The sequence below is a fragment of the Polypterus senegalus genome, chromosome 12, assembly GCF_016835505.1.
Source record: "Polypterus senegalus isolate Bchr_013 chromosome 12, ASM1683550v1, whole genome shotgun sequence".
Classification (NCBI taxonomy): Eukaryota; Metazoa; Chordata; class Cladistia; order Polypteriformes; family Polypteridae; genus Polypterus; species Polypterus senegalus.
In genome coordinates, this window is record NC_053165.1 from 33,321,565 (window position 1) to 33,348,734 (window position 27,170).

Here is a 27,170-nt window from a genome sequence, read left to right on the forward strand (position 1 = left end):
TACTCTACCCAACTCTGGCATTAAAGGTAACAACGCTAAACTTGGACATCTTCGAGACCATGGATTTATCCTTTTACCACGCCTGAATGAGTACAGTGGACAGTGTAGTGTAGCAATTGGTCTCTGTCTGGTAGGGCACCACGAGAAGGTTTGCTACATGCCCCCATAAACTACGATGATATAACATAAAACATTCCTAAGCCTCTGTATGTGGTAAGGCTACAAAAGTTTCGATATATGAAAAATTGCCGTCTGTGTTTCCGATGCATGTTTGTAACAACAAAAGGGATCTGGAAATAATCATTTTATGGCATATTCCAGGTACAGTACTATTTTTCTTGAGGTAAGGATGTGTTTTTTATTTGCTTGTGTGATAGAAGTTGCCTTCCTGGGAGAAGTTCTCATATAAAAATAGAAGTAAATCAACATGATATCAATTACATTGTAGGTAAAGCTTAGTGTGGTTTTATCTTTGGAAAACAATGACCCCAGAATGAAAGGTTGTTGTAGAAGAAGACAGGTGCTGAGGCAGAGTGCACTGCTGGTCTTCTTTTAAAATGGCTGAGTTTCATAATATTGGTGTTTTTTATGTTCAAATGTGACATGTATAAACTATTTTGCAATTTGAATGCAATCTCAAGACATGGATCAATGCTTGATAGCTTTCTTTGTTTGACAAATGGATGTTTTTGGTAAGTTTTTAGCTTTTGCTTTCCATTAGTGCCCAAGCTCCATGGCTTCCATTATAAAATGCCTGGGCTGGCTGGGTATTTTAAAAAAAATATTAGAAAAACAATTAAATATAAAACACAATTTCATTTGGCAAATGCATATATACCATGTTTGTAAAAAAGTAACTTTGACTTCAACAACGCCCAACTAATCCATTAAACTTGTCAGACTGTAAATTATTATACTATGAAACATGCCACACTGTACAAATAGTCAAATCTCTGTAAAGAGCCAGGAATGATATTCTTAACATCCAAATGGTTTGCAGATTTATCATTTCTCAAAGTAATATCACCCATACTCCTAGTTATCTTTATGATGTTCTGGCCCCAGAAATGTACTAAATACAAAATAAGTCCTCACCCTCTAAAATGGAGTCTTAGACTTTCTTACCCGCATGCTCCAAACTCAAATAATGCTCTAATGCCTATTAACTCAGATGGGCATATCTCCAAACCATAAGACATAAAAGGTAAAATCACAGACTCAAAACAATCCTTGATAATCCTTAAGTAAAATTCAAAAAGGCAGAGGTGAAACCATAAAATCCCTATCATTCAAAAATGATCCAACTTTAAAATTCTTCATTTTTATACAATGAAAGACATATCGAAGAAAACAAAACAAATGCAGAAAAAATGAGCAAAAGGATCTGTCAAAATACAAAACCAGTCCAAGAACATAGAAAATCAGAATACTCATAAAACAGACAACCAACAATCCCCAATGCCATTCTGAATTACTAATCCCTCTGCCAAGAATATATACAGTAGGTAGGGGGCGATGCTCCAGCTGACATGTAAATGATGGCCCAGGCTCCTAAGGTTCCATCCATAACATTAAACTGCAAATACACATAATGCATAAATACTAAAAAATGAAGCAAAACAATATTCAAAACACAAAGACACAAAACATAATTAATAACATCATTTACAAAAATATTTATTAACAAAACTTAAAAATCACAATTTAAATAAAAAATTTCATGAGCCAGGAATAAAAACCTGGTTAAACCATAACAGTAGATAGATGTATAAAACATATCAAAACAGAACATCTTTGCTGTCAAAGAATTGCAAGTCTTCTTCAGGAACATTTGTAGCACACTAAACCATGACTACATGTCTCATTGGTATAGCACACATCAAGTGCATGTTTAAGATTATTGTCGTGTGTACAAAATAAAATGAAATACCTACTTGCATGTCTCATCTGAATAGTGACAGTAATACAATATCATCAAAAGGACAGGAAATTATATGATAGTCTGAAAAGGTTACAGGCTGTGTGATCTTAAATGAATACAGAAGGCACAAAGACACCATATTGGCAACCTGCAGGACTCCCTAAAATGTTAACATCACCAGTCTTTAAAAGTGGAGCAGACATTTCCCCTATAACTTTAACGATTTTATTATAAATTAAGTTTAAAAGAAAAGAAAACAAAAACTTCTTTAGACAAAGTTATGACACTATTGATATTTAAACATTGTCTGAATTAGATGTTGAGACAACGTATGAACACAGGACAACAACAACAACAACAATTTATTACTTTTATAGCACAAAATCACACAAGGAATGTCTCAATAGGCTTTAACAGGCTGTTTTTTGACAGCCCCACAGCCTTGACTCTCCAGGATGAAGGGGAAAAATGGATGAAATCTAGGGAAAAGCAATTCAGAATGAGACCCTCTTCCACTTAGTTTGGCCGTGGTGTGAAAAAATAGGGTAAATACAATACACAAAAAACAAGAACCCATTTTATGGAATGTAATTTCTCATTTCTTATGTTTTTCAGTTCTTGATACATTCCTAAATCCCAATTCACAATATATTCATGTGAGGACACGTCTGTTAAAGATCAAAATGGGGTACTATGCTGCAAACTGTCAACGTCTTCCATAAAAGTTCACTATAAAACTACACAACTAAATGGTCCTTTCGCTAGAAAGCTAGCTATAGTAAATCCTGAAATGAACAGAAGCAGTTTTTGCCGCTCGATCACAAGAAGGACACAAAAATACTTAAGAAAGTCCAAATAAGAGACACCAGACTTATTTCAGCACTGACGAATGCAAGTCATGAGTTGTAATTGACATTAGCACAATGGGACAGTCCTACAACTAGAGACTCTTGTTATGATTGGCATTTTCTTGCCATGTTTCATTTTCTGTAGCTTTTTGGCATGATGTTTGCATCTTAAATATTTTTTTTATCTCAGAGAATTATCTTCTGTTGTCTTTTATCATTCTCCACAAAAATGTGGAATTTGTCATGTTATAATGCAACACTATTATGTTTGCTTATTAGCACCACCATTTTAGAGTTATAGTGTGTCTACTGCTGTGACACTCTGTTCTATGACAACTCTATCCCGTGAAGCTTTGGGACTTCATCACTCCTGACAGTATTTAAGGTGTCATATGTGATCCTTAATCATCTAAGATTCGGATACAAAGAGCTTTATCTGCTGTAAACAAAAGACAACAGGGAAATGATAAAGGGTTCAACCAGAGCCCCATTTAGTGTCAGGCAAATTAATAACAGTAAAGAAGAAGTCCAAACAAAAATGTGTACGTTGTTGTCCTTCAAAGCCTCTCTTAAGCAAAAGCAGAGCTCCATCCCCTCTTGAATTGGTTCCAGAATGTTTTGGCGACATCATCCTTTAAATAGCCCTCTGGGGCCAAAACAGAAGTGATGTCAATGGGCACCATGTGACTCTTCTTTTGGCCAGTGGATGAAAGAATAGTGGCTGTTAGTGGCCACGTTTCACCAGGGAATGGTGGTGTTGGTGTGCTTACCTCAGTAGCATCTTGTGGATGCTCCCTAAGCATGCAGTGCAACAATGTGGTTTATTTTGTTATGTGTTTTCTGGCTTTTCGAGCCTCAGGTTTGTTATTAAGGACTTTAATTTACTGTTAACATTTAAGGTTTGAAGACAGATTTGTTTGGCCTCTTGGCGCTGTACTTTTGACAATGCCTTTTCTTCTGGTCCTTTTCATCAAAATCTTAATCTGTCAAGGTAGAACTCCTCTCTGTGTGAAGTTCTGATATTCTTCCTTTTTCTACATTAGATTTCTTTTGATATTGTTGCTTCTTTAAACACCTCAAAGTCACGCAGAGTAGGCAGATTGGCCTCGATGTGAGTGTGTAAGCGAGTATGCCCTACAATAAAATGGCACCACAAATCCAAGACTAGTTCCTTCATTGTACTCTATGCAGAAACCCACAACTCTGAAATGAAATGGAGTCAAGGTGGAGACATATGTTCAAAATTATGAAGAGACTAGTGAAGGTTGATGTTTCTTTTTAGCATGGCATGGTGTGACTTAATAATCTGTATGCTAACAATCTTGCTCTGACATCGAGGACCAAAGTTAGTCACATTTATTCCAGGGTAGATCTAACATGTAATTAGGCCTAATTGTTAAAATAAGTATTGAACAGCTGACCCAGATTATCTTCATTTTTAGTTTCAGTTCACTAGGACATTTCTGAGGAAATACCACTTTACAACTGAAGGCTGTATATTTGATTTCCTTCTACAGCAAAGAAATAAATGCATAACAAAATGAGGGATATTTTTTCTTTCTTAGACTCTCCTTTATATACTCCTACAAGCCATAGAAATTCACTGGAAAAATCTGCAGTAATGGAGAAATTAGTTAAAGTAAAACAGAACATTCAATATACTACATATTAGCAAAGCTATTACCTCTCCTGCTTCCCAGATCCAGTGCTTTCTTGGGCAGTGTTTCATGTCTGTGGGGTTTATTCTCAGGTTTTCCTCCTACATTAGCAGAGACACATAGAGCGCCTTCAGAAAGTGTTCAGACCCCTTCAGTGTTTATTTTTGACATTTTGTTATGTTGCAGCCTTGAGCTAATTAAATCTTGTAAATGGATTTATCCTTTCATCAAGCAACACTCAATACCCCATAATGACAAAGCAAAAACAGGATTTTTAACATTATTCAAATGTATTAAAAATAAAAATCTGACATATCACACTGAGACAAGGATTCTGACCTTTTGCTATGACACCTGAAATCTGGCTCAGGTGCATCCCATTCTATTAATCATCGTTGAGATGTTTCGTAGCTGTGGTCAATTCATTTGATTACACATGACTAGGAAATTCACAAGCCTATTAAAGACCTCACACTGTGGTAAAAACCAAGCCATTAAGTCGAAGGAATGGCCTGTGGAGCTTCGAAACAGGACTGTGTCACGCCACAGATCTGGGAAAGCTACAAAGCAATTCTGCAGCACAGAAGGTTCCTAAGAGCACAGTGCCCTCCATAATTCTTAAATGAAATAACTTAGAAACAACCATGTCTCTTCCTAGATTGGGCTGCTCAGCCAAACTGAGCAACCAGGGGAGAAGGACCTTGATAAGAGAAGCAACAAAGGACCCAATATTCACTCAGCTCCAGAGAACCTGTGTGAAGACAGGTAAACTTTCCTGAAGGACAACCTCCACTGCAATATTCCACTAATCTGGGCCACATGATGTATGCGAACCCACTTGGAGTTTTCAAAAAGGCATCTAAAGAACTGACAGACAGTGAGAAACACTGGTATGATGAAACCAAGATTGTACTATTTGACTTCAATTCTAAAGCATCACATTTGGAGAAAACCAGGCACCACTCATCACCTTTGCTATATTATTCCAAGCACAGTGAAGCATGGTGGTGGCAGCATCATGCTTTGGGTTTTTTTCATGACCAGGAACTGGGAGCCTAGTCAGGGTTGAGTGAAAACTTTATGGAGCAAACTATAGAGATATCCTTAATAAAAACCTGCTCCAGACTGTTCTGGACATCAGAGTGGGCCTAAGGTCCACATGCCCACAAGACTATAAACCTAATCACAAAGCAAAGACAACACAGGATTGGACTCCAAGCTGGAATCGCTGCCAGTACTGTGTTAAGAGTCTGAATACTTGTGTCAGTGTGATATGTCAGTTTCTTGTTTTTAATAAATTTACAAGAATTTCCAAAAAATCTTCTTTTCACTTTATCATTGTGGGATATTGACTGTTGCTTGATGAGGGAAAAATGAATGTAAAGGATTTAAATGTAAGGATTGAACATAACAATGTGAAAAAAGTAAAGGGGTCTGTATTCTGCCTGGATTCAGTGCATGTTGGGTTGTTTGGGGATTCTAAACTGTCCACATGTGAGTATGGGTGTGTGCATTAGTGGGCCCAATGGTGAACAGACTGAAGACAGACTGAACCCTCACAATGCTGGCTGGATTATGTGGGTTTGAGAAAGTTATTTTGTATTAAGCTATAATGAAGCTTGATGAGAGCTGGTACTTTAAAATAAGTTAATCAGTAACAAGGCAGATTTGCAGTTGGAAAAAAGACAAGAGTATATTTTGCACATGTCAGAAACATTTCTTCACACAAGAAAGTTTAAAAGCATCGTCTACAGTTTCTAAAACAAATGGGTGTAGCTGTATTTTCTTTAAACAACTGCAGTCATTGTGAATGAGTCAGATATGATTGCTAATAAAGAAGCAATAACTAATGGTGTCTTTATCTGTAAGCCAATTTTCCACAAGAAAACTGAGGTTAGATTTCATACTTTATATGATGTCACTAACCAAAATTGCTTTATTGCCTAATAATTGGACATTCATGAAAGCAAATTTTAAAATGTTTTTGGTATGAAAATTTGTCTTGATTTTTATTGCCTGGATTGGAAGCAAAATATTAAACCTAGCAGAAGAACTAAGTTAATTCAAGGTCAAATCAATGTGCAGTTTGACTTTAAGGTATTGGAACACAATAAATAATAAAATTAATGGCAGTGATTGTGAAATAAGCACAAGAATAAATAGTAACAATGATCAGGGAGAGACAAACTGCAGAGGATTCTTTAAGAAGATTGATACTGCTCTCATATACTCTATATAAAAGCCCAGGGAGGTCAGCATTTATCCCACTAATATTTAAAAGTCTGCGGTGGGCTGGCGCACTGCCCGGGATTTGTTTCCTGCCTTGCGCCCTGTGATGGCTGGGATTGGCTCAAGTAGACCCCTGTGACCCTGTGGTTGGGATATAGCGTGTTGGATAATGGATGGAAGGATGGATATTTAAAAGCTAGGTGAGATATCCAGCTGTGTGTTATATTTCTGTCTTAAAGATCAGCTCAGTATGAACGTTAAACAATGAGGTAATGAACTTAAGTACTTAGGCAGATTTATTTACAGTATGTATATATATATATATATATATATATATATATATATATATATATATATATATATATATATATAAAATACATTGACTGACTGACATATATATTTATGTATGCTCTTTAGTTCCTGCCTTGCTCTTCTCACAATCTGTTACTGTCTTCATTTGTTTTCTTTCTCCTTGCTCATCCTATTATGTACCTTCATCTTCTTGTAACCACCCAATCAGACACATACAGACAGTGAGTCATCCTCCAACAGCAGGAAGGAGATGCTGCCCAAGCATGTCACCATAGTAACCAGTGAATCATCGTCCAGCTGCTATGTACGCTCTCCTGCCTCAGAGGAGTATGGGTATGGGAGTCCAACAGCTAGCATGGCATCTACACAGGTGAGAAGCTTGTGAGTAGCAAAATCATGCCGACATTGGTTAGCTGAATGCAGGTTTATTTAAGTGGGTACGGTGGGGGCTGGAGGTGGGGGATTATAATTCTGTTTTATTGCCACTTGTATGTCAGTTATTACAAATTCTCTTTGCCATTTTCTCAGTGTAACAAAATGGCAGAAAATAGATTGTACAAAAGTGGCCTGTTGGAGATCTAACAGAGTCCCAAACCCCAGACACAACCCCAAAGACACAAGTCTCAGGTTCATATAACTATATTTTTTAACTCAGTACCTTATAACATGCTCTTTCTTCATCAGCATAAGCACAACTCTTTAATTCTTTTTGTCCCTTTTGTCCTTACCCTCTCCCAACTACAACTCTCCTGTCTGAGGCAGAGCAACTCCCTTTATGTCAGACCCAATTGCACTTCTGGTGGTACCATACTGTACCCAGAAAACACTTCTGGGTCAGGGGGAATTTTTTTCCTTTAGCCCCCCCCGGTGGATCCAAAGAAACCCATCTGGGCTGCCTGTTGGGAACACTTCTGTGCAGCCCTGCAAGTATTCACATGGGAGATCTACTAGAGGGATGTTGCCACCTATCATACTATGGGAGCACATAACCCCAGGCAGCAGTTTCCCTCCATCCATTATAAAGGCTTCCAGGCTAGGTAAGGAACCATCCATACTGGCTGGGATGGCAGCTCATCAGTGTCCTCTATGACAATGTATAAAATTCCCATTTTGAAACCCACTTTTTCAAATCAGGATTTTGGGAAAGATGAGCCTGCTAACCTCATGCACAAACTAACTGTATGCAAGTCCATCATAACACATATAATTGCTTTACCCACCTTCACTCATGGAGGGTCGATGTGGAGAGTCCATTTATGTCTTGTACAGCACTAACACGGTGTGTCCAGTTAACATGTATGTCTTGTACATGGTATACAAATTAACATGGATGCTTTTGGGATGTAGGTGGCTATGGCAATTGGTGAAAAAAATTTAGTTGGGGGCATAGTTTTTAGAGGGACACACTGAAGCAGCAATTATCTATTACATAGTGCCTTTCACTATCTATCTATCTATCTATCTATCTATCTATCTATCTATCTATCTATCTATCTATCTATCTATCTATCTATCTTTCTGATCATTCTACATGCTGTCATGGTTCTCATCATAGTGCTTATTCAGTACCAGACCCACAGGACATATTCATGCTAAAATGAAGTATACCCTTTCCCATTGCTATTGTGCTCCAAAACTTTAGTCCGTGACATCCTCTTCTTCTTCTTCTTCTTCTTCTTTCAGCTGCTCCTGTTAGGGGTCAACACAGCGGATCATGCTTTTCCAATTCCTCCTGTCCTCTGCATCTTGCTCCATTACACACACCATCCATACCGGCTGGGATGGCAGCTAGTCCTCTCTCATGACATCCATAAACCTTCACTTAGGTCTTCCTCTTTTCCTCTTGCCTGCAGCTCCATCCTTAACATCCTTCTCCCAATATACTCAGCATCTCTCCTCTGCACATGTCCAAACCAACGCAATCTCGCCTGGGAGACTTTGTCCCCTTACCGTCCAACCTTAGCTGACCCTCTAATGTACTCATTTCTAATACTTGTCACACTCAATGCAAAACTTAACATCTTTAACTCTGCCACCTCCAGCTCTGTCTCCTGTTTTTTAGTCAGTGCCACCCTCTCCAACTTATATAACATAGCAGGTCTCACTACTGTCTTGTATACCTTCCCTTTCACTCCTGCTGGTACCCATCTGTCACAAATCACTCCTGACACCAACTCCACCCTGCCTGTACTCTTTTCTTTTCTTCACCTCTCTTCCACAGTCCCCAAGTATTTAAACTCACCCATCTTCACCAACTCTACTCCCTGCACCCTCATCATTCCACTGACCTTCCTCTCATTTACACACATGTATTCTGTCTTATTCCTCTCCTCTCTAGAGCATATCTCCACCTCTCCAGGGTCTCCTCGACCTGCTCCCTACTCTTGCTACAGATCACAATGTCATCCACAAACGTTGTCTATGGGGACTCCTGTCTAATCTTGTCTGTCAACCTGTTTATCAACATTGCAAATAAGAAAGGGCTCAGAGTTGATCCCTGATGTAATCTGACATCTACCTTGAATGCATCCTACACTGCCACTGCAGACCTCACCACTGTCACACTTCCCTCATACATACCCTCTACCACTCTTACATACTTTTCTACCACTCCCGACTTCCTCATACATTACCAGAACTTCTCTCTAGACACTCTGTCATATGCTTTCTCTAGTTCCACAAAGACATAATGTAACTAATTCTTGCCTTCTCCATACTTCTACATCAACACCCTCAGAGCAAACTTTGCATCTGTAGTGCTCTTTCCTGGCATTAAACTGTACTGCTGCTCATTAATCATCACCTCCCATCTTAACCTAGCTTCCAATACTCTTTCCAATAACTTTAGGTGTGGCTCATCAATTTGTCCCTCTGTAGTTACTACTGTTCTGCATATCTCCCGTAGTCTTAAAAATTGGTACCAGTATCCAGACCATAATGTCTGCATCTCCATCTACATAATGTTCATCTGCCCTATAATACATTCATAGCATAAATCTAATCCAAATCTTATTCTGCCTCTGCTAATAGAGTGCCCAGTCCTTGGCCATTCCCACTATATTCCATAAATCCACATCACTCAGTCACTAGTCGTCTGATTTTTCTCAAGTCTTGCATCCCAGTTTATTGTTTAGCACACCCACAGTCATTCCCACCTTAATTTTATTCTACACTTGCTGCCATTCTGCCCAGACCTATTCAAGTTTGCCAGGCTTACCTCATCTGGGCACAAATTCACATTGTAAGATCCTTAGATCCCCACATCTTAAAACATAACTTTCCCCCGCAACCTGTCTTTACCCACAGGACAAGTCCAATCTAAATCTTATTCTGCCTTTTTGATCAGGATACCTATATTTCCTTGAACATAAATTTTGCCCTCCTTTCCTTCAGTCCTGAAAATTTCTTAGTAACTTTCTGATTAAATTGAGTCATTTCACTAAGCCTGCCAAAAAAATTGGCTTCATGCTGTTGACTAGATGCTGTTTGCGTTTTTCAGAAAGATATTTTAGGTCTCGTACTTCTGTCATTGTCCAAAACGTTTCCGTACAGACACTTTGAAACAGCAAACAGGAAAAGCAAAAAAAGTCATGACTTACACCACATCCAGTTAGCCAACTCCATTTGTCATGACAAGAGCCAGAAATAGTCCATGTGTAAGCTTGATCACTTGCCTGCTGCTGGATTCTTAAGTTAGGTCAGTCCTGTCCAAGCTCCATTATCTTCTTTTTTTCATTAAGTGAATGATTTTTGAAGGGGTGTGTTATTAAAGAAATAACCGAATGGTTTTTGATTTCTGAAGTCCCATTTGAAGTTGCTATCTCACTAAAGTCACGCTTACTCATCTGTAGTTACATAAATGGCAGGTGTGAATTGTGAACCACTGATGTGAAAATGAAATAGTGCGTTGACGATTGTCCAATCATATTAGATTAGAAAAATTAAAACAATACTAATTCACTGCCAATAAATGTGGGAGTAGGAGTGCAGAGACCTACATACCTGGAAAAATCTGAAAGCAACCAATTAAATAGCAGCCTCAGGTCAGCTGCTTTTCAAAAGATTAAGGACTTACATAGACTCTCATTTGGCCAGCACCCTTCACTCAGGAACTATAGATATTCACACAGAAATTAAACAAATACAAATCGGAACCAATTTTGAATATATGTTGACATGCACTGACACCAGGGGCCTCATGTATAAACGGTGCGTACGCACAGAAATGTTGCATAAGAACTTTTCCATGTTCAAATTGCAATGTATAAAACCTACACTTGGCGTAAAGCCACGCACTTTTCCACGGTACCTCATACCTTGTTGTACGCAAGTTCTCCGCTTGGTTTTGCAGACTGGCGGCACCCAGGGTCAAAGCAGTGCTACTGTTCCTGTGTGGTTACACCTTATTTTCCTGACGCGGCTTTATAAATACACAGAAACTAACCGCATATTGTTTATTAGTGTAACGCATCTGATTGTAATTAACTTGTAACAATATAATGGTCCAGGGAACAGCCATAGTATTCCAAATACCATAACTGCTTTAGCGTTGTTACTCTCACTTCTCCTTCTTCTTCTTCTTCTTCTTCTTTCAGCTGCTCCCGTTAGGAGTTGCCACAGCGGATCATCTTTTTCCATATTACTCTCACTGCACCACTCGGAGTATTTATATCACTGTATCTGAATGTGAATCACAGCAGCAGCTGATCGGAAAAAGAATTATCAGTATACAGTTTCATGGACATGCTGTCTCAGCCACAGCAAAACGTTTTAAAGCCTTTCCTGTATGGACCTCACGGTTCAGAAACAGTTTAATCCCAAGAACTTTAAATGCACTCAATCAATTGCACCTTGTAGAACTGTTTGTACTTATAAGTACAATCACTCCAACTTGCACTATAGTTATAATATCGCACAACCTGAGCCACTTTATAAAGCACGTATTTACATATGATGACGATATCATTTTTAAGGTGAAATGCAGCAAAATATGTTTATTAATTTATACAGATAAAACTTTAACTTCATTTAAATAATCTATATTCTTCACTGTGAGTGTCGTGAAGGATAGAATAATTAAACATGTACTACGAAGATATTTCAATGTTCCTTAAACGTTTTGAAGAATCGGCGCTAAGCTTACAGATGGCTTAACTTCTATTACAGAGCTGATTGTGTGGCGATCTGTTACTTGGGGAAAGAAAAGCAAGGACTGCAGTGGCAGACACGCCAATATATATTGAATATAAAACAGAAAGAGAAAATAACAACACAAAATGCAACGACAAATTTCGGCTTGTGTCATGAGCACAAGGCGGCTATGCAGTGTCTGCAACGGACGTGGCCATCCACCGTGCATAAGCTGCCTTACTGACATTGGCGGGCGAAGGAGCCACTGATTCTTCCTTTGCCCAGTGGCACCACAAGCCTAGAACCGCCCCTGAGTACTGCTGCAATAAATTATTTCATCGAAGTGAAACCCATGTTTAATAACGTGCTTTAACTCCTATCATCATAAAAATGATATCACATATACATATCAGTATTTTAGTTATTCAGAGAGCTGTAATATCACGAATGTAATGGATTCTGTGTCCAGTTGGAGGAAGAGAGCCGGTTTAAGAAGCAAGTAGTGATTCACACACATAGAGCACATAGAAGATCAAATACAAAACAAAGCATTTAACGTGCTACTTTAATTACGATGTGATTTGAGAAACTGGTTAATTAAAGGATTTTAAGATGAAGTTTATGATGCTCTACTTTAATGACAAAATAAACTACGTGATTAAAGTGGAAATGTCGAGATTGAAGTTGACATTTCATGCCTTTTTCCTCACTGTGTGCCTTTTTTTCTTTGTACCCTAATAAGCTTTCATATGACACTCAGACAGTGGGCTACAACTCGCCTTTTCACGGCGACTATGATATGTGACTTTTTTTTTATTTCCGGCACTGTGCGATTTTGGGAACGTGAGCTTTCAAGTTTCTCCAACACGCTATGTCACTCGATCAAGTTCCTTTTGTTGACTATACCACGGTTTATTTGAACAAATAGTATGTTTTTCCTTTGCCTCCACTTGGTATTCGCTGAAATTCTTATATTTTCCCCCGTGCTTTTCCCATTGTCTTTTCACAGAAGGCTGAGCTTAAGAGCAATTTATATTAATTTGCATATTCAAAGAGGCGTAATTCTGGGAGGAGTTGGGGCGTTACATAAAGCACGTGCACAAGCGTTACTTTTCACACTGATTGGGATTTATGTAGTGGAAGAACGTGGAAGTTGGAGTACACACAGACTCCCGCATCTGGATTTTTCTGTGCGTGAGCACATTTCGGCTTTTGTGCTTACGCCATGTTATAGTGTGAGTTCTACACACGGTGTTATACATGAGACCCCAGGTATGTTGTGCAACTAAACAAATGTATTTAATGATTAGACTTTTTAAAATATTTGGGGGGTGGCACCCCACATTACAAACGACCTCTAGTAGGTGGAAAAGTGGATGAGCTGGAGAAAAAAGCAATCTTAAGCACATGCAGATACCACAGAGACTGTGACCACACCAGAAACTGAATCCAAACTCATTTGTCTTCCTCTTTATAAACAATATCCACAATGTAATCAGATTTTCCACAATAAGTTATCCCAACTGGGCCCCCAAATGGCTTCTGATCATGTTAGTACAGTGTTTGATATCCAGTAGACTCAGGGACAGCAGTTTGAATGTGATCTGGTGTCAGTTGTTTGCATCCTACTCTTTGGCACAGACATCTGTGTGATTCTTGTATTTTTAGAAGGGCTAGTGTATCAGTGTTGGGAGTGGGGGATCCTTTGTGTTCATTGGGTTTTCACTATGTTAGAAAAGCCAATATAGATCCAACTACCATGCTGGGTGGGCCTCCTAATTTTGGAAGCAGCTGTGGTGTACCAAATGAATAATAGTTTAACTCTTTCAGGGCTGATGTTGACTTTTGTCAAAAGGAGCAAATGACGATGGTAATCAATTGTAAACTGTGACAAAACCAATCTTTATGTTTTAGTTGGACTCTCGTTGCAAGAATGAAAAGTTAGCTTCATTGGTTTGACCGAGATCTCCTTTGCTCAAGTGAGTAGTAAGGAGCAAAAATGGCACTAACATAATGGTGAGAAATCAAAGCGAATGTGTAAAGCAAAACACTCCATGAATGAAGTTTTGTTTATTATCTCTGAACTGGACTATGACTTGCCCGACTCCAGTTTTGATACAAGTGATCGAAAACGAAAATGTGGTTCCAGCTTCAGCTGACTGGTCCAAGGCTAATCGTGTTGCTGAACAGGTTCATGTACCTGGCACACCCATGACACTGTTAGCCAGGAGGACTGCCACTTAACAATGGTAAGAGGTAGAAATCAGATTACAATGCACTGCAACCGTGACCGCTGCTGCTGCTGCCCCAGCCACGTGAAGACAGCCTGGCAGCAAGCCTGACGCACATTCTTGGCAAACTGGCAGCCACAGCATGCAGCAACAGACGTTTTATGTTAATTTCTGTGTGAAACCATTGTTTTTCAGAAACTGTTTTTTGGAAAAAATATTCAGCCCTCAAAGAGTTTTTTGTCAAAGGTAATGCTGCTATAGGCTCATTTTGCTTGTGATCACTAAATAACATGGTATTTATCTATGACTGCACCCCCATAGTTCTAGAAACCCTTTATTTCTATCCCAGCCCAGTGGAGTTTACACGTTGGCCCATTTTATTTTGGTACTCCTGTTTTCCTGCCACTGGTTCATTTTTAACCTTAAATTGGCCCAGAATAAGTGAACATGGATGCATGTATGTGTGTATGCACTTTGATGGACCTCATCCAGGGCTCAGGCAATCTGTCAGGAGGGTAAAAAATGTATTAAGTGGGTCCAGTAAATGGATGGATAACTAATTGACTAGGCTGAGCTCTAGTGGAAAACATTCACTGTACCTTCAGACCACAAAAGAGATGCACAGGGCGTACTTGTTGCGTAGATCTAGCAACCAACATATCAGTAGAAAAAGTGGAACACACTTAGCTTCCAAACAGAAGACTGCTTACTTATAGATGTAAATACGTAAGTGAAATGTCAGCTGACTTTAGACAAAATAATTGCAAGATTAACTAATCCACCTGAGCTCATGTCTGTAGCATTTAGTATTTGTGGAAACACATCTCCACCTCTCAAATGTAATATTAGCGATCAAGACTTCTGCACAGTTCTACAGTATCTAGAAATTGTTTTGATTGAAGAATAAATATACAAATTTTAATGGTTTTAATCTTGCAGATTATTTGTTTAATGAAGTTTTATTCTTGTGTGTATAAGTAGATCAAAATGTCATAGAGTAATGAGATCAGGATTGAGACTTGGTGAGGTAAGATTGAGGATCAACACACAGTCCCAGTTTCTTTTGATTTACAGGTATAATGCACAGAGTAATATTTTTTCTCAATAGCTGCATAGCTTCACAAAGTAAAGAGAACACAAAGCGTCCACTGTATATAGATGGAACATTAACTCACTCAATGGTTCTAACGCAGTCCACACAGACTCATGCAAGGCACTGTCCTGGACACATCTATTTGGACATAATCACATGCAGCAGGCAGTGTTGCATTGTGGTTAAGTCTTTGGACTGCAAATGCTAAGGCTGAGGGTTCAAATCCTGCTACTGACACTGTGTCACCATGGACAAGTCACTTTGCGTGCCTGTGTAACCAATAGTATCTTAAATGTTGTAAGTCACCTTGGATAAAGGTATCAGCCAACTACAAAATAATAATATATAGTCATGTACAGCATGTTCATACACAGGGTGACCAGATTCCAGACCATATAGGGTGATTTCTTCTCTGGGAACCATACAGGACTGTGTTAGTGAAAGATGAGTGGGCTTCATGAACCACTTTTGTTTGGGTTGGAGGTGGCATTGCTCTTTCGGTGGCTTGTAAAGAATTATATATGTAATTACATTTTTTCTACATTTTACAATTTTTTGTAATAATATCATTATTACAATGCACTTTCTTTTACTCATGTTAACTCTTTTCACACATATCACAAACGCATTGAACTAGAAGGCCGTGCACAGTCACTCAGATCATATGAATATGTTGTTAGTGCCCTGTAAAAAAACACTTTATCTCTGTCAAACTAACAGTCACAGCAAAAAGAAGACATACTACATCAAAGAACACAAACCGTTACCACAAACTTTAAAATTTGATGGAATAATCAGTTTGCAATGTTATTCACAACCTAACAGACAAAAATAGAATAAAAATGTTGTCAGCTGGAGATGCTGGATTTTTCATTCTCTGACTGAGAAACACATTTTGTACTTGAAGCGATCTCTTATGATGTTCGAACATATGCAAAGTAAACTGCCTTGCCAGCTTGTTTGTTGACACTGTTGTTAAGTGTTGCACTCAGGGGACATTTGATTGTTTAGATTGTTTTGTCTGGTTTGAGTAAAACTGATGTGATTGGTGATTAAATGTAGTGCTCAAGATACATCTAGCAAGTATCTCTGAGCCACATCATACGTAATGCAATACTTGCCTGCCACTATAAAAGAGAACTTAGGCAACATTCACACTGCAGCTAAAAGTGACTCACTTCAGATTTTTGTCTCATAGCTGATTTCTTTTGCCTGACTGTTGAAATTCATTTTGCAAGCAATCCAACTTTGATTTAATGTGTACCACATAGTCAACAGTTAAGTAATTGAAATTAAATTTATGTCAATCAGTTTCAAACTACTATTTATGTAAACACATCTGTGTCTTGTAAGTACCATAAGGGATGGGATTCCAGGCCCAGCCAGGAGGCTATAATGGATGGACACTATATATGAAGGTGTAACCCAGCCTTGATTATTATCCCAGTCAGGGAGAAAGATTAATGGATGGACTGGCCTGAAGTAATTTGTTGAACGAAGGTTCTTGCTAACCAACAGCCAGTAAACTTGTTACCAAATGCACCCACGCAGTCAAGGATACAAAAACAAAGAGACTTTAATTATACAAATTTACCTTTTGTTAGTTTTTATAATTTCAGAATGTTATGGGGAACATTTGATTACTAATGTGATCATCTATCTGCAAAATGCTCTTGTAACAATATACTTCTGAATTGAGCTGTTTTTGTCAGAAAATATGTATCAATTGGGCTGTATTTGGATGGATGGGCTATATTGGCTGGGGTATGTTTAGTCTGCCATCTTGCTTTATTTACATTGACACACTAGGTCAGTACCATCTTGATTTTCAACACAGACACATGATGAAGGTCTCAAAAACATTGACATGAGATTACTTAGGAAGTGTAAGTGTTCCAATAATGTGTTTACCATCTCGTATGTCACATATGTCTGTACGATACTTCATATAAAATTATTCTAAATTCAATCTGAAAAGTTCTGACTCCATGAGGCATTTTCCAGTTCACACTTCTCTAAAAAGATTTGATCTATGTGACCTTGAGTTTGAGTGACAAATTTGGAATTGAGCTTCATTGTTAATGTAGCCATTGTTACTTGTAAAATATAGGACTAATGAAATATTTTTTACTAATATATGAAGATGCCTAATTTGAGAGTGATTTCCAGGACTGTGTGTGGAACTACAAGACGTTTGGTTACCCTACACCATGCAGATACTCTTCATGTACGTTTAGAGGTGTACGCACATACAGTATATGCCCTCACCGAGGACAGGTGAGATGGGGCAGATGCTACTGTATTTACTCAGTCCACTCTGAGCATGCTTCTTTTAACCAGTTGTTCTCTTTTCCCAATGCAGATCAGGCCACTGCAACGCCAAGGAGTCATTGGTTCAGCTCTCTCTTATCATGACGAGGAAGAGTTAGAGAGCATCAACCCCTGCAAAGACTTGTGGGTAACCAAAGGTTATGAAGACTACAGGAGGGCTGCAGTGCAGCAGAAGGGGCAGAAACCAATCAGTTCCACCCAGGATCCAGACAAGATTGACTTGTGTGTTGTCCAGTTCGAGAAAGGAAGTAGTGAGTCAGCCTCTACAAAGGGGAAGCATGGGACCAGTGGGCTGCCCAGTCACACTACGACTTCACATCATCTGCATCACCACCATCACTGCCCTAGCACTGGACTTGAAGCTGGGCTCAAGGATCCAAAAATGGGCTCAAGCAGCAGAGGATCTGGGTCTCCCTCCCATTGCCGAATTCATGGGGGTGCCATATCAGGATCTGTGGGATGTAGGACCAAGGGCAGTAGGGTGGGGGGGTCGGTCATTGCAGGTGAAGAGGAAAGCAGCATTTCTGGGGGTCCTCCCTCCAGATGTGTTTATTGTAGGGACGTTTTCAGTGATGAGGAGAATGGACGTGGGCAATGCCAGGATGCCCCAGACCCCATGCAACATTGCATTCACCAGCTGTCTTGCATGTGGTGTGCAGAGAGCATGCTCTACCACTGTATGTCAGACTCTGAAGGGGAGTTCTCAGATCCCTGCTCCTGTGAGGACACTACCCATCCACACTTCTGTGCCCGCTGGCTGGCGCTGGTGGCGCTCTCACTTTTGGTGCCATGTATGTGCTGCTATCTGCCCCTCAGGGCTTGCCTGCGATGTGGTGAGAAATGTGGCTGCTGCGGTGGCAAGCACAAGGCTGTGCGGTGAGAGTAGTGCAGGCTGGGAAAGGACTATCAAGACTGGACCCCCCAGACTCTTGAAAGCTCCTACAGGAAAGTCCTGAAGATTCTTGTCGGGTGGGTTGAAGGATTGTACAAGTCTCCACATCTCCTTGTCTTCAGAGTGCTAAGGCCCTTTGTTCATACAATTCAACTTTGCATTTGTTAGAGCTTTCAATTTTCCTGAAAGTTTATGAAAGGTAAGATGGTCACATGTCTTGCAGGGATCTCCTTATGTTCTCCGCTGGTCGGCTGCAGAAGTGGACAGGTCAGCAACAACACCTAACCCTCCCCATGCCTCAGTACTCCACAGGTGGGCTGCTGGAATCTGCCCGCCTGCCAACTCCAATGAGGCCGTCACCATCGACATGCTTAGGCAATGCCAATCCATACTCCCTTGAACCCCACCCCTCATACACTTGCTGCAGCTGGACAGTGAAAGTCCACGTGTTAAAGAGGTGAAGAATTTCAGGTCTTTGCAGCTTTGTCTGGCTGCAGCCTAGGGCCACCACTGTGGGCATGTGAATCTCCTGACCAATCAGTCTAATTTGTCCTTTTACTTGTTAACCGCTTGAATCAACTATTTATTGAATTATTTATTTATATATGGTCTACTGAGTAATTTAATTTGATTATTTTTTAATCATGCACTAATTTAATAAGTATTTATTATTTTTGTTAATTGCCTTGAAAAGGACTTGCTTGTTAATTGCTTTATTTATTTTACATTTAATTTGATCATTTCTATTTATTTGTTTTTACAGATCTATCTCACTTTCTTATTTATTTTATTGGGTATATTTTTCCCCACTGAAGTCTTACCTTGTGCGAGATAATGTTCACTGGCCCCATCGTTGTGACCACGTGGGCTCAGGGGGTCTCACTTTGTGTCCAAGATGTGGTGGACTGAAGCTTTCGTCACCCTGTTCTCAGGCTGGGTGCACCCAAGGTGTACAGCTCCTTCATGCTTTTATTTTCTGAGAATCCACATTAAAACAGATAGCAGATGTACTCCTTGACATTTGGTTCCTGTGCCTGTTTCATTTCTTTCGTTCACAGGACAAACCCCTCAGTGTCAACCCTGGCTTCAACTGTAACAAATGGTCTTTGTTTTTGTCAAGGAAAGTTCCCTTTTGACGAACATAAAGCCTGCTTATTTTGAATCAAGTCTGTTAGTATGTTAATTAAACCTGGTTTATTTTAATAAAAGATATTTATTTCTATATTTTTAATGTTAATTAAAACAAACTGGGCTTAATTAAAGTCAGATTGCTTTGTCAATTATACCCAATGTATTTAAATTAAAGTTACAGAATTTTATTATTTCTATGAATGAAATTTATTTTATTTTATTATCTTTTCATGTACTTGGGCAGTATGATGGTGTAGAAAGGGTTGCTTGACCATTTCATGGCCCCCTGCAATGCCTTTTCGATGAGGTGTTTTCAGGCTGTACTTTTGTTATATGGGTTTTATTTTGGGTCTGTTGACAACACTTTGGTACAGAAGGGTGTATAGGTCTGTCCTATCCTGAACTATGCTGCTGTAATATCTCCACCTTTTAGGTTATGTATTTTATTCAGATCACAAGCCAACCTTAAACTGCTCTCAGACCCCAGGAGAATATTTCAATATAAAAAAAATGACCCAATAAGACAGACAAAGCAGAGAACAAGAATGTCATAAAAATGTATATACAAGTCACAAAAAACAAATTACAACAATCAGATGCATAACCCTCATCCCCAACATCTACAATATACAAATGACACATACGGAAGAATCCTAGACAATAAACAACACGCAATGTCCACAAAGCTTGTCACTTCTTACATGCAGTGGTAGTCTTTTTTTTGTCTTTAGATCTACTATCCCCAAGTAAAAAAGATTTAATACAACTCCCCCAATTATTTGATCCACCAACCATCCCTTCAGTTTCTTGCTATGAATCCTCAGCCCACAATTGACATGGAAAATTCTTTGAGGTGGTCACTTCCAAAATAAAAGGCGATCCAATATCCAAGTGAGACTTCTTCCCTCTGGTCCTAGATAGTCCACACTTGTTAGATCCACAGGAGACTCAGAGAGCCAGACGTGTATCTCGTGAATTGTAGTGAAATCTTCTGCTGCAAAGACTACACCCGCAGGGTTTCTGTCTAAAACAACTCCACCTAATTTCCCAAGTCTGTGTGTTTTAAACAGCTGGCATTTCAGGCAGAGATTTAAACAAAACTGAAAAAAGATTTGAGTCTGAGAGAAAATAAGAAGCTAACAGCTCAAGATGACTGAAGCTTAATGATTAATTTGTACAGTACATTCTAATGAGCACTGCAACAAAGGAGATGGACACACATATAAAAGAAGAGATTGTTGTTTGGTGAACTGTCTGAAACAAGTCGCAAACCCACAGTTTCCAGCTCAGAGGCAAGCACTTGCACCGTGACCTAAATGGAAAACTCCTTTAGTGAACTGTGCAGAGTCAGTCTCTGTGAGCAATGCATCTCCTGGTGATATCAACTTTTCTCTCTCTGCGTCAGCCCCCCTCATCTTACACAACATCGCCACTACACTACCACAGCTACTATATTTTTCAGTCATTTTAACTATTGCATCACTATATGGCATAACAACAACAAATAGATTTTAGATAAGCAATGTGAGATATGGATATACAACATATTAAAACGCTGCCGGCTATATTCTGGCATCACAATTGAATTTCCTATTAGACAGTAATGTTACCTTCCTTTAGTTATTTGTTTAGACATGCAGTCCCATCCATGCTTTTATTGTTGTCATTAAGCAAAATTATTGATTCGGGTGTTTTGAGTACTGAAATGTGCATGTCCTATGGCTGTTCATGAATAGCTTTCTTAAAAGCAGTCTTTTCGCCTCCTATTGATAGAGTGTGCACACTTTATATCATGGCAGATAGCAGTGCGTTTATACATGAGGAGGTATGCCTCCACATCATCTTTAGAATGAATTGAAAGAAGTATCTGGGCTGTTCCAAAGGCACATAAATTCTGAGCAGCTGCCATAGCCGCTCCTCTTTGAGATGTCTCTGGTTATCCATGACCTGAGCCTGCAGAGCTATCACTTCCTTCAATAAGGTGGCAGCCATCATGGTGAGGTTGACTGGTACACTAATCATTCCCTGCTTAATCCTGCCAACTACGGCACTCTAAATGAAATAGTGATAAAGGTTTGATTGACGCTCAGGCAAACCTCATATATTATGGAACAAATAATAAACATGATTTAACATGTAATGTGAGAAATGGCTTCACAGAATCGTGTCTAATTTTAGAGTGGAGAAAGATGAGGCAGAAGGAGTGGTTCCAAGAGCCCCTGAACTTGACATTATATGCCCTCAAAATGTTGGATCTATAGATCTGCAGAGGGAAGGATACAAGAAGTTTTACAAGGCAGTGCCAACCCCTGACTCGGAGTGGAATTACAAGTTGACAAGCCCTAAAGTTGTCTTACTGGCACGCCATGTATGTGTCACTGTGAACAGCAGAGAGTACTGTCCACACCTGTGATTGCGTATCATTCACTTTTACCACTGATGTCTTCAAATATCGGTGTATTGTTTGATGTTACAGAAAGGATTATCGCTTGCAAAAGATTATGTTGATTTTTAATCTGTACAATGTGCTCTCTGCACACGCAGCACACATTTATATGTTTAGTAGGGGTCTTTTTGGAGACTTCTAGGCTGTAGACAGTTTATTGTAATCAGAAGCTTTCTCTCTGTTGGACCAGGTGAATGAGAGCACCACTGCTGTTTGCTGTTCCAAATCACTGTCCCTAGTTTGAGTGCAGCCTACATGAGGCATTGGGTTTGTTTAGAAATGTGACACTCAGTGAGCATTCTAAATGTTACCACCCAGTTCTGGGCAAAATTCATTAGAGCATTACAACAATCTAGACGACAACAATGCATTCAGCCCATCAAAGCTCACCTCTCCATTCCACTTAATTCTTCTAAAAAAACATCGCTAAGTTTTGAATGTCCCTAAAGTCCTACTTGATAACTTATTCCATGTGTCTAATATTCTCTGTATAAAGAAAAATGTCCTAATGTTTGTGCGAAATTTACCTTTAACAAGTTTCCAACTGTGCCCCCATGTTCTTAATGAACTCATTTTAAAGTAACAGCTTTGATCCACTGCACTAATTCTCTTCATAATGTTAAAGACTTCAATCATGTCTTCTCTTAATCTTCTTTTGCTTAAACTGAAAATGTTCATCTATTTTAATCTTTCCTCCTAATTCATCCCCTGTAGCCCTGCAATCAGTCTAGTTACTCTTCTCTGTCTTTTTCCAGCACTGCTATGTCCTTTTCGTAACTGGAGACCAAAACTGCACACAGTATTCAAGATGATGCCTCACCAGTGTGTTATAAAGCTTGAGCAGAACCTCCTTGAACTTGTACTCTACACATCATGCTGTATAACCCAACATTCTGTTATCCTTCTTAATGACTCCTTAATGACTTCTGGCAGGTTATAGTGTCAAGTCCAGTGCCAATTTACAGACTCCCCATTGTGTATTCAAACATCACGTATTTACACACTACATGTAATACTTTACATTTACCAACATTAAATATAATCTGCCCAAGCTTGGATGCTGTCCGGGTCCCTTGGTATTGATTCAACAGATTTCAGATTATTTACCAATCCACCTATCTTGGTATTATCTTCAAATTAAACCAGCTTGTTACTTTTATTTCTTTCCAAACCATTTATATACTGTATATATTAAAAATTGCAGTGGCTCCATCACTGACCACTGTGTAACACCAGTCTTAACATCTGCCAATTCCGATACGGTCTTTGCTTCTTGTGTCTGAGCCAATGCTACACCTGTCTACAAATAACACCCTAAACTCCCACTTCTTTTAGTTTGATGCCCAAGCTCTCATGTGGCACCTTATCAAATACTTTCTGAAATTCAAGATAAATAATAGCATGTGCTCCACTTTGATCATACTCTTTTGTTGCTTCCTCATAGAATTCCAGCATACTGGTAAAGCCTGACCTCCCTCTACTGAGTCCATGCTGAAAATTCAGTAAAACTACTGTTCTTGCCATGTGTTGCTCAGTTTTATCCTTAATAATTTTTTCCTTTATTTTACCAGTGATGCATATTATGCTTACTGTCCTATAGTTGTTTGGATCTGCCCGGTCACCCTTTTTATATAACAGGATAATATTTGCCATTTTTCAGTCCCTGGGAATTTCCTTAATGTGCAGTGACTTCATAATAATATGTGTCATGGATTTATATATGTACTCACTAACCTCCTTAAGAACTCGAGGGTAAATATTAACTTGTCCTGATGATTTGTTCGATTTGAGCCCATTTAATCTGAGCAGCACATTTCCCTCTACAATTTTCAAATCTCTCAGTACCTCCTTAGTGGCCTCTTTTACTGCTGGGTGGTTGTCCACTTCCTCATATGTGAAGACCTCAGAAAAATGCAAGTTTAGAGTGTCTTCTATTTCATTGTCTGTATCTTTTCATTTCCTTTTACTATTTCTGATGCACTTCACCTCCTCCTTGACTGTTCTTTTACTACTAAAATACTGAAAGAATCTCTTAGGGTCTTCTTTTGCCTTATCTGTTATATTCCTGTCCAGCTGTCTTTTAGCCTCCCTGATATCCTTCTTAATGGTTGCTCTCATGGTCTTGTACACCCTGCGATTCACATTAGAGTTATTAGTCTTAAACACCTTATTTAGCTGTTTTTTTCCTTTGAAGCTTGTTTTTCAACTCTTTCATAACCCAATGCAGAGTTTTTTTTTATTTCCTACTAATTCCAGAATTAAGTATGTACCTGTCCTACATTATATGTAAAAGATTTTTAAACCTGTTCGACTACTCCTCGACTGTCTTCACACTTAAAAGGTTATCCAAGTCCATCCTGCTTAGATTTTGCTACATCAGCTCAAAATTTGCCCTACCAAAGTTAGACTTAACCGTTTTAGTCTTTGAATCTACACTCAAACACAACATTGAGAACTAAATTATATTATGATGACTTGACCCAAGTGGTTCAATCACCGCTACATCCTCAATTCTATCCTAATTATTACAAAATACTAAATCTGGACAGCCTTCTCCCCACATTGGTGTTTTAACATACTATTTTAAAAAACAGTCACTGATTACGTCTAAAATCTCCTGCTCTTGTAATCTGCTGTTTGCAAGGTTATCCAAGTTAATATTTGGGTAGTTGAAGTCCCCCATGACTATATATAATCCCCCTATAAACTTGCCTTTTTAATATTACAAAAAAGATGTGCATTGAAATTACTGTCTGCATTGGATAGTCTATAACACACTCCAAAAGTAAGGCCCTTTTCCCTAATGCATTCCAGACAAAGCCATGTGTCCTCACTAAGATGGAGCTCAATTCAATTGAAGAAGTTCTGTTTGACATAAACAACAACCTAACCTCCTTTTCTTTTCAGTTTGGTCTTCTTAAAAATGTGTGTCCCTCTATGTTATACTCTTCCCCATCAATGTTATTTAATCAGGTTTTGTTTTTGCTATAGTATGTAAATTATACTCTTCTACATATAACTCCAACTTTTTTTATTTTTGATACTTCTAGTATTAAGCAAGCTATTTTTAATGTGTTACTCATTTTACTTTTGTATTTAAACATTGAGTTATAATTTACATTAGTATGCATTTTTATTTTTACACTATTGTTAGTACCTCCATATACAGTTCTAAACCTGGCCTGGCACCTGAAAGGCAATACATTGTGCGACTCTCTGTCTCAGGAGTAAGCCTGCATTTCAAGCCTCATAATGACTGAGTCTCCAAATTTCATTACCCCTCTCTTTCTGGGAACTGGTTTTGAGAAGGCCCGTTGGGGCACCTTATTCCTGCCTACAACCTCAGAATCCTCAGAGACACTGTTCTGTTCCACAAGGACTTTTTGACACTTCCAATTCTGGGGTTGATTCCCCCCAGACAGTGTGTACCTTTCACCTTGCTCCTTTTGACTGTTACCCAGCTATTTCTACTTATCTGGTCTGGAATCTCCTCCCACACCACCTTAGGGGTGCACACTTTCTCTCTAAAGGACACATGGGCCAGGTTCATCAGTTCTCTACTACAACGCAGGCCAGCCAACTCCTCCTCCAGTTCAGCGACCCTGAGCTTGAGGTGCTGGATCAGCTGGCATCATCTAAAAAGTCCAACATCCAACAGGACTTGCATTGCACTGACCTCATTATTGAAATTTGAGTTAGGATTTCTAAAACTCCCTTAACTTTTTATTTTATTAAAAATAAAAAAATTTATTTTATTTAAAATTAGATGATTTAACTTAAATGGTAAAACTAAAAAATGAAGCCAAAGAAAGTAAATGAAAGAACTGCTAAAGTTATTTTATACCTCGTGACCTCATAAGCTTTTGTAATATTCTCCACCTTGACTGCCTATTGTGTTTTCATTCTATGAGGTTAACTTCACTTTTCTCTGTCTGTTCTCCTGATTTTGTGCTTCTGTTATTCCTTACTTGAAAGCTCTCCATTGTACCATTTGTAATCCTTCATATTAATTAACCCTTGCACTGTTGCCCTCTTAACTGCACTACTTTTCTGACCACTAAAAATTGTTCAATCTAGAAAAACTTGCTTACTGAATATCTGATGCTAGTTCATTTCTTACTGCCTTGTCTGCTGCTACAGCCGTTTGTGTCTGATTGGTGCCTTAACGGTGGCTGCCTGCTTACATACTGCTGAGCCCTTCTCTTTACCACTTTTTCCCACTAAGGAGTCATTTCTGTTACTTACTACGATGCCAACTCTTTACTTCCAGAGATGCCAGTGTCAGCTGCTGTTGCATACTGCCCTGCCTCACTGATGCTAATTTGAATTAAAATAACAAGAACAAGTACAAGTAACAAGTAACAAATAACTTTTTTAAATGCTGCCCCAAACATACAGCAGATTTTGCTCCTGTGCAGGCAAAAAAACCCCTTCTAAAGGAAAAAAAGTTTTTAAAATTTCCAGACAGCTTCTTAGTGTGTGTATGTGTTTTTTAATTAACTCTGACATCACAGAATTCAAAAACTCTCGACTGCTTCTCTTTTGTTTGCAAAGACGATGTCAGCACGTCAGTAATTCACTCAAGATTGTCTCCAGCCATACATATTATATGTCTAGTTCAGTGAGACTACATCCACAGCAAAGTTTTGTGCTTTGTTTTGCACTTTCATGCTGTTTTTTTCACTAATTTAACTCTAGTTTGGGGGTCTATCACCATGACAAACAGATATAATTGCAAATGGCCTTCCTCCACAAAGGTCTTAACTATTCTAGTCTGCCAAAAATGTCTCTTTCATTCCTTCCAATTTTATGTATGCTCAGAAGGAGAAACAGTTCATATTTAGGATGGCACAACAGAGAGGAAGAAGACAAACCAATAAAATAAAGTAAATACATTCTATGTCAGCACTACAAGAGTGTGCTTTAGTGACCTACAAAGGACTGCCCC

General features: G+C 38.9%; 1 protein-coding gene across 2 annotated transcripts in view; it reads left to right on the forward strand.

Annotated features, from left to right (window-relative positions):
* Positions 1-19,969, forward strand: part of spred3 (sprouty related EVH1 domain containing 3) — a 122,060-nt gene extending 102,091 nt beyond the window's left edge. Inside the window, exons 5-6 of one of the 2 annotated variants that reach the window (XM_039771571.1) lie at positions 7,177-7,338; positions 17,785-19,969. In XM_039771571.1, coding sequence (XP_039627505.1) covers positions 7,177-7,338; positions 17,785-18,633 — 1,011 coding nt within the window. In that variant the 3' untranslated portion in view covers positions 18,634-19,969. The remainder of the gene's footprint in view (positions 1-7,176; positions 7,339-17,784) is intronic. The other variant, XM_039771572.1, reaches the window with a different exon arrangement.
* The last annotated feature ends 7,201 nt before the right edge of the window (positions 19,970-27,170 follow it).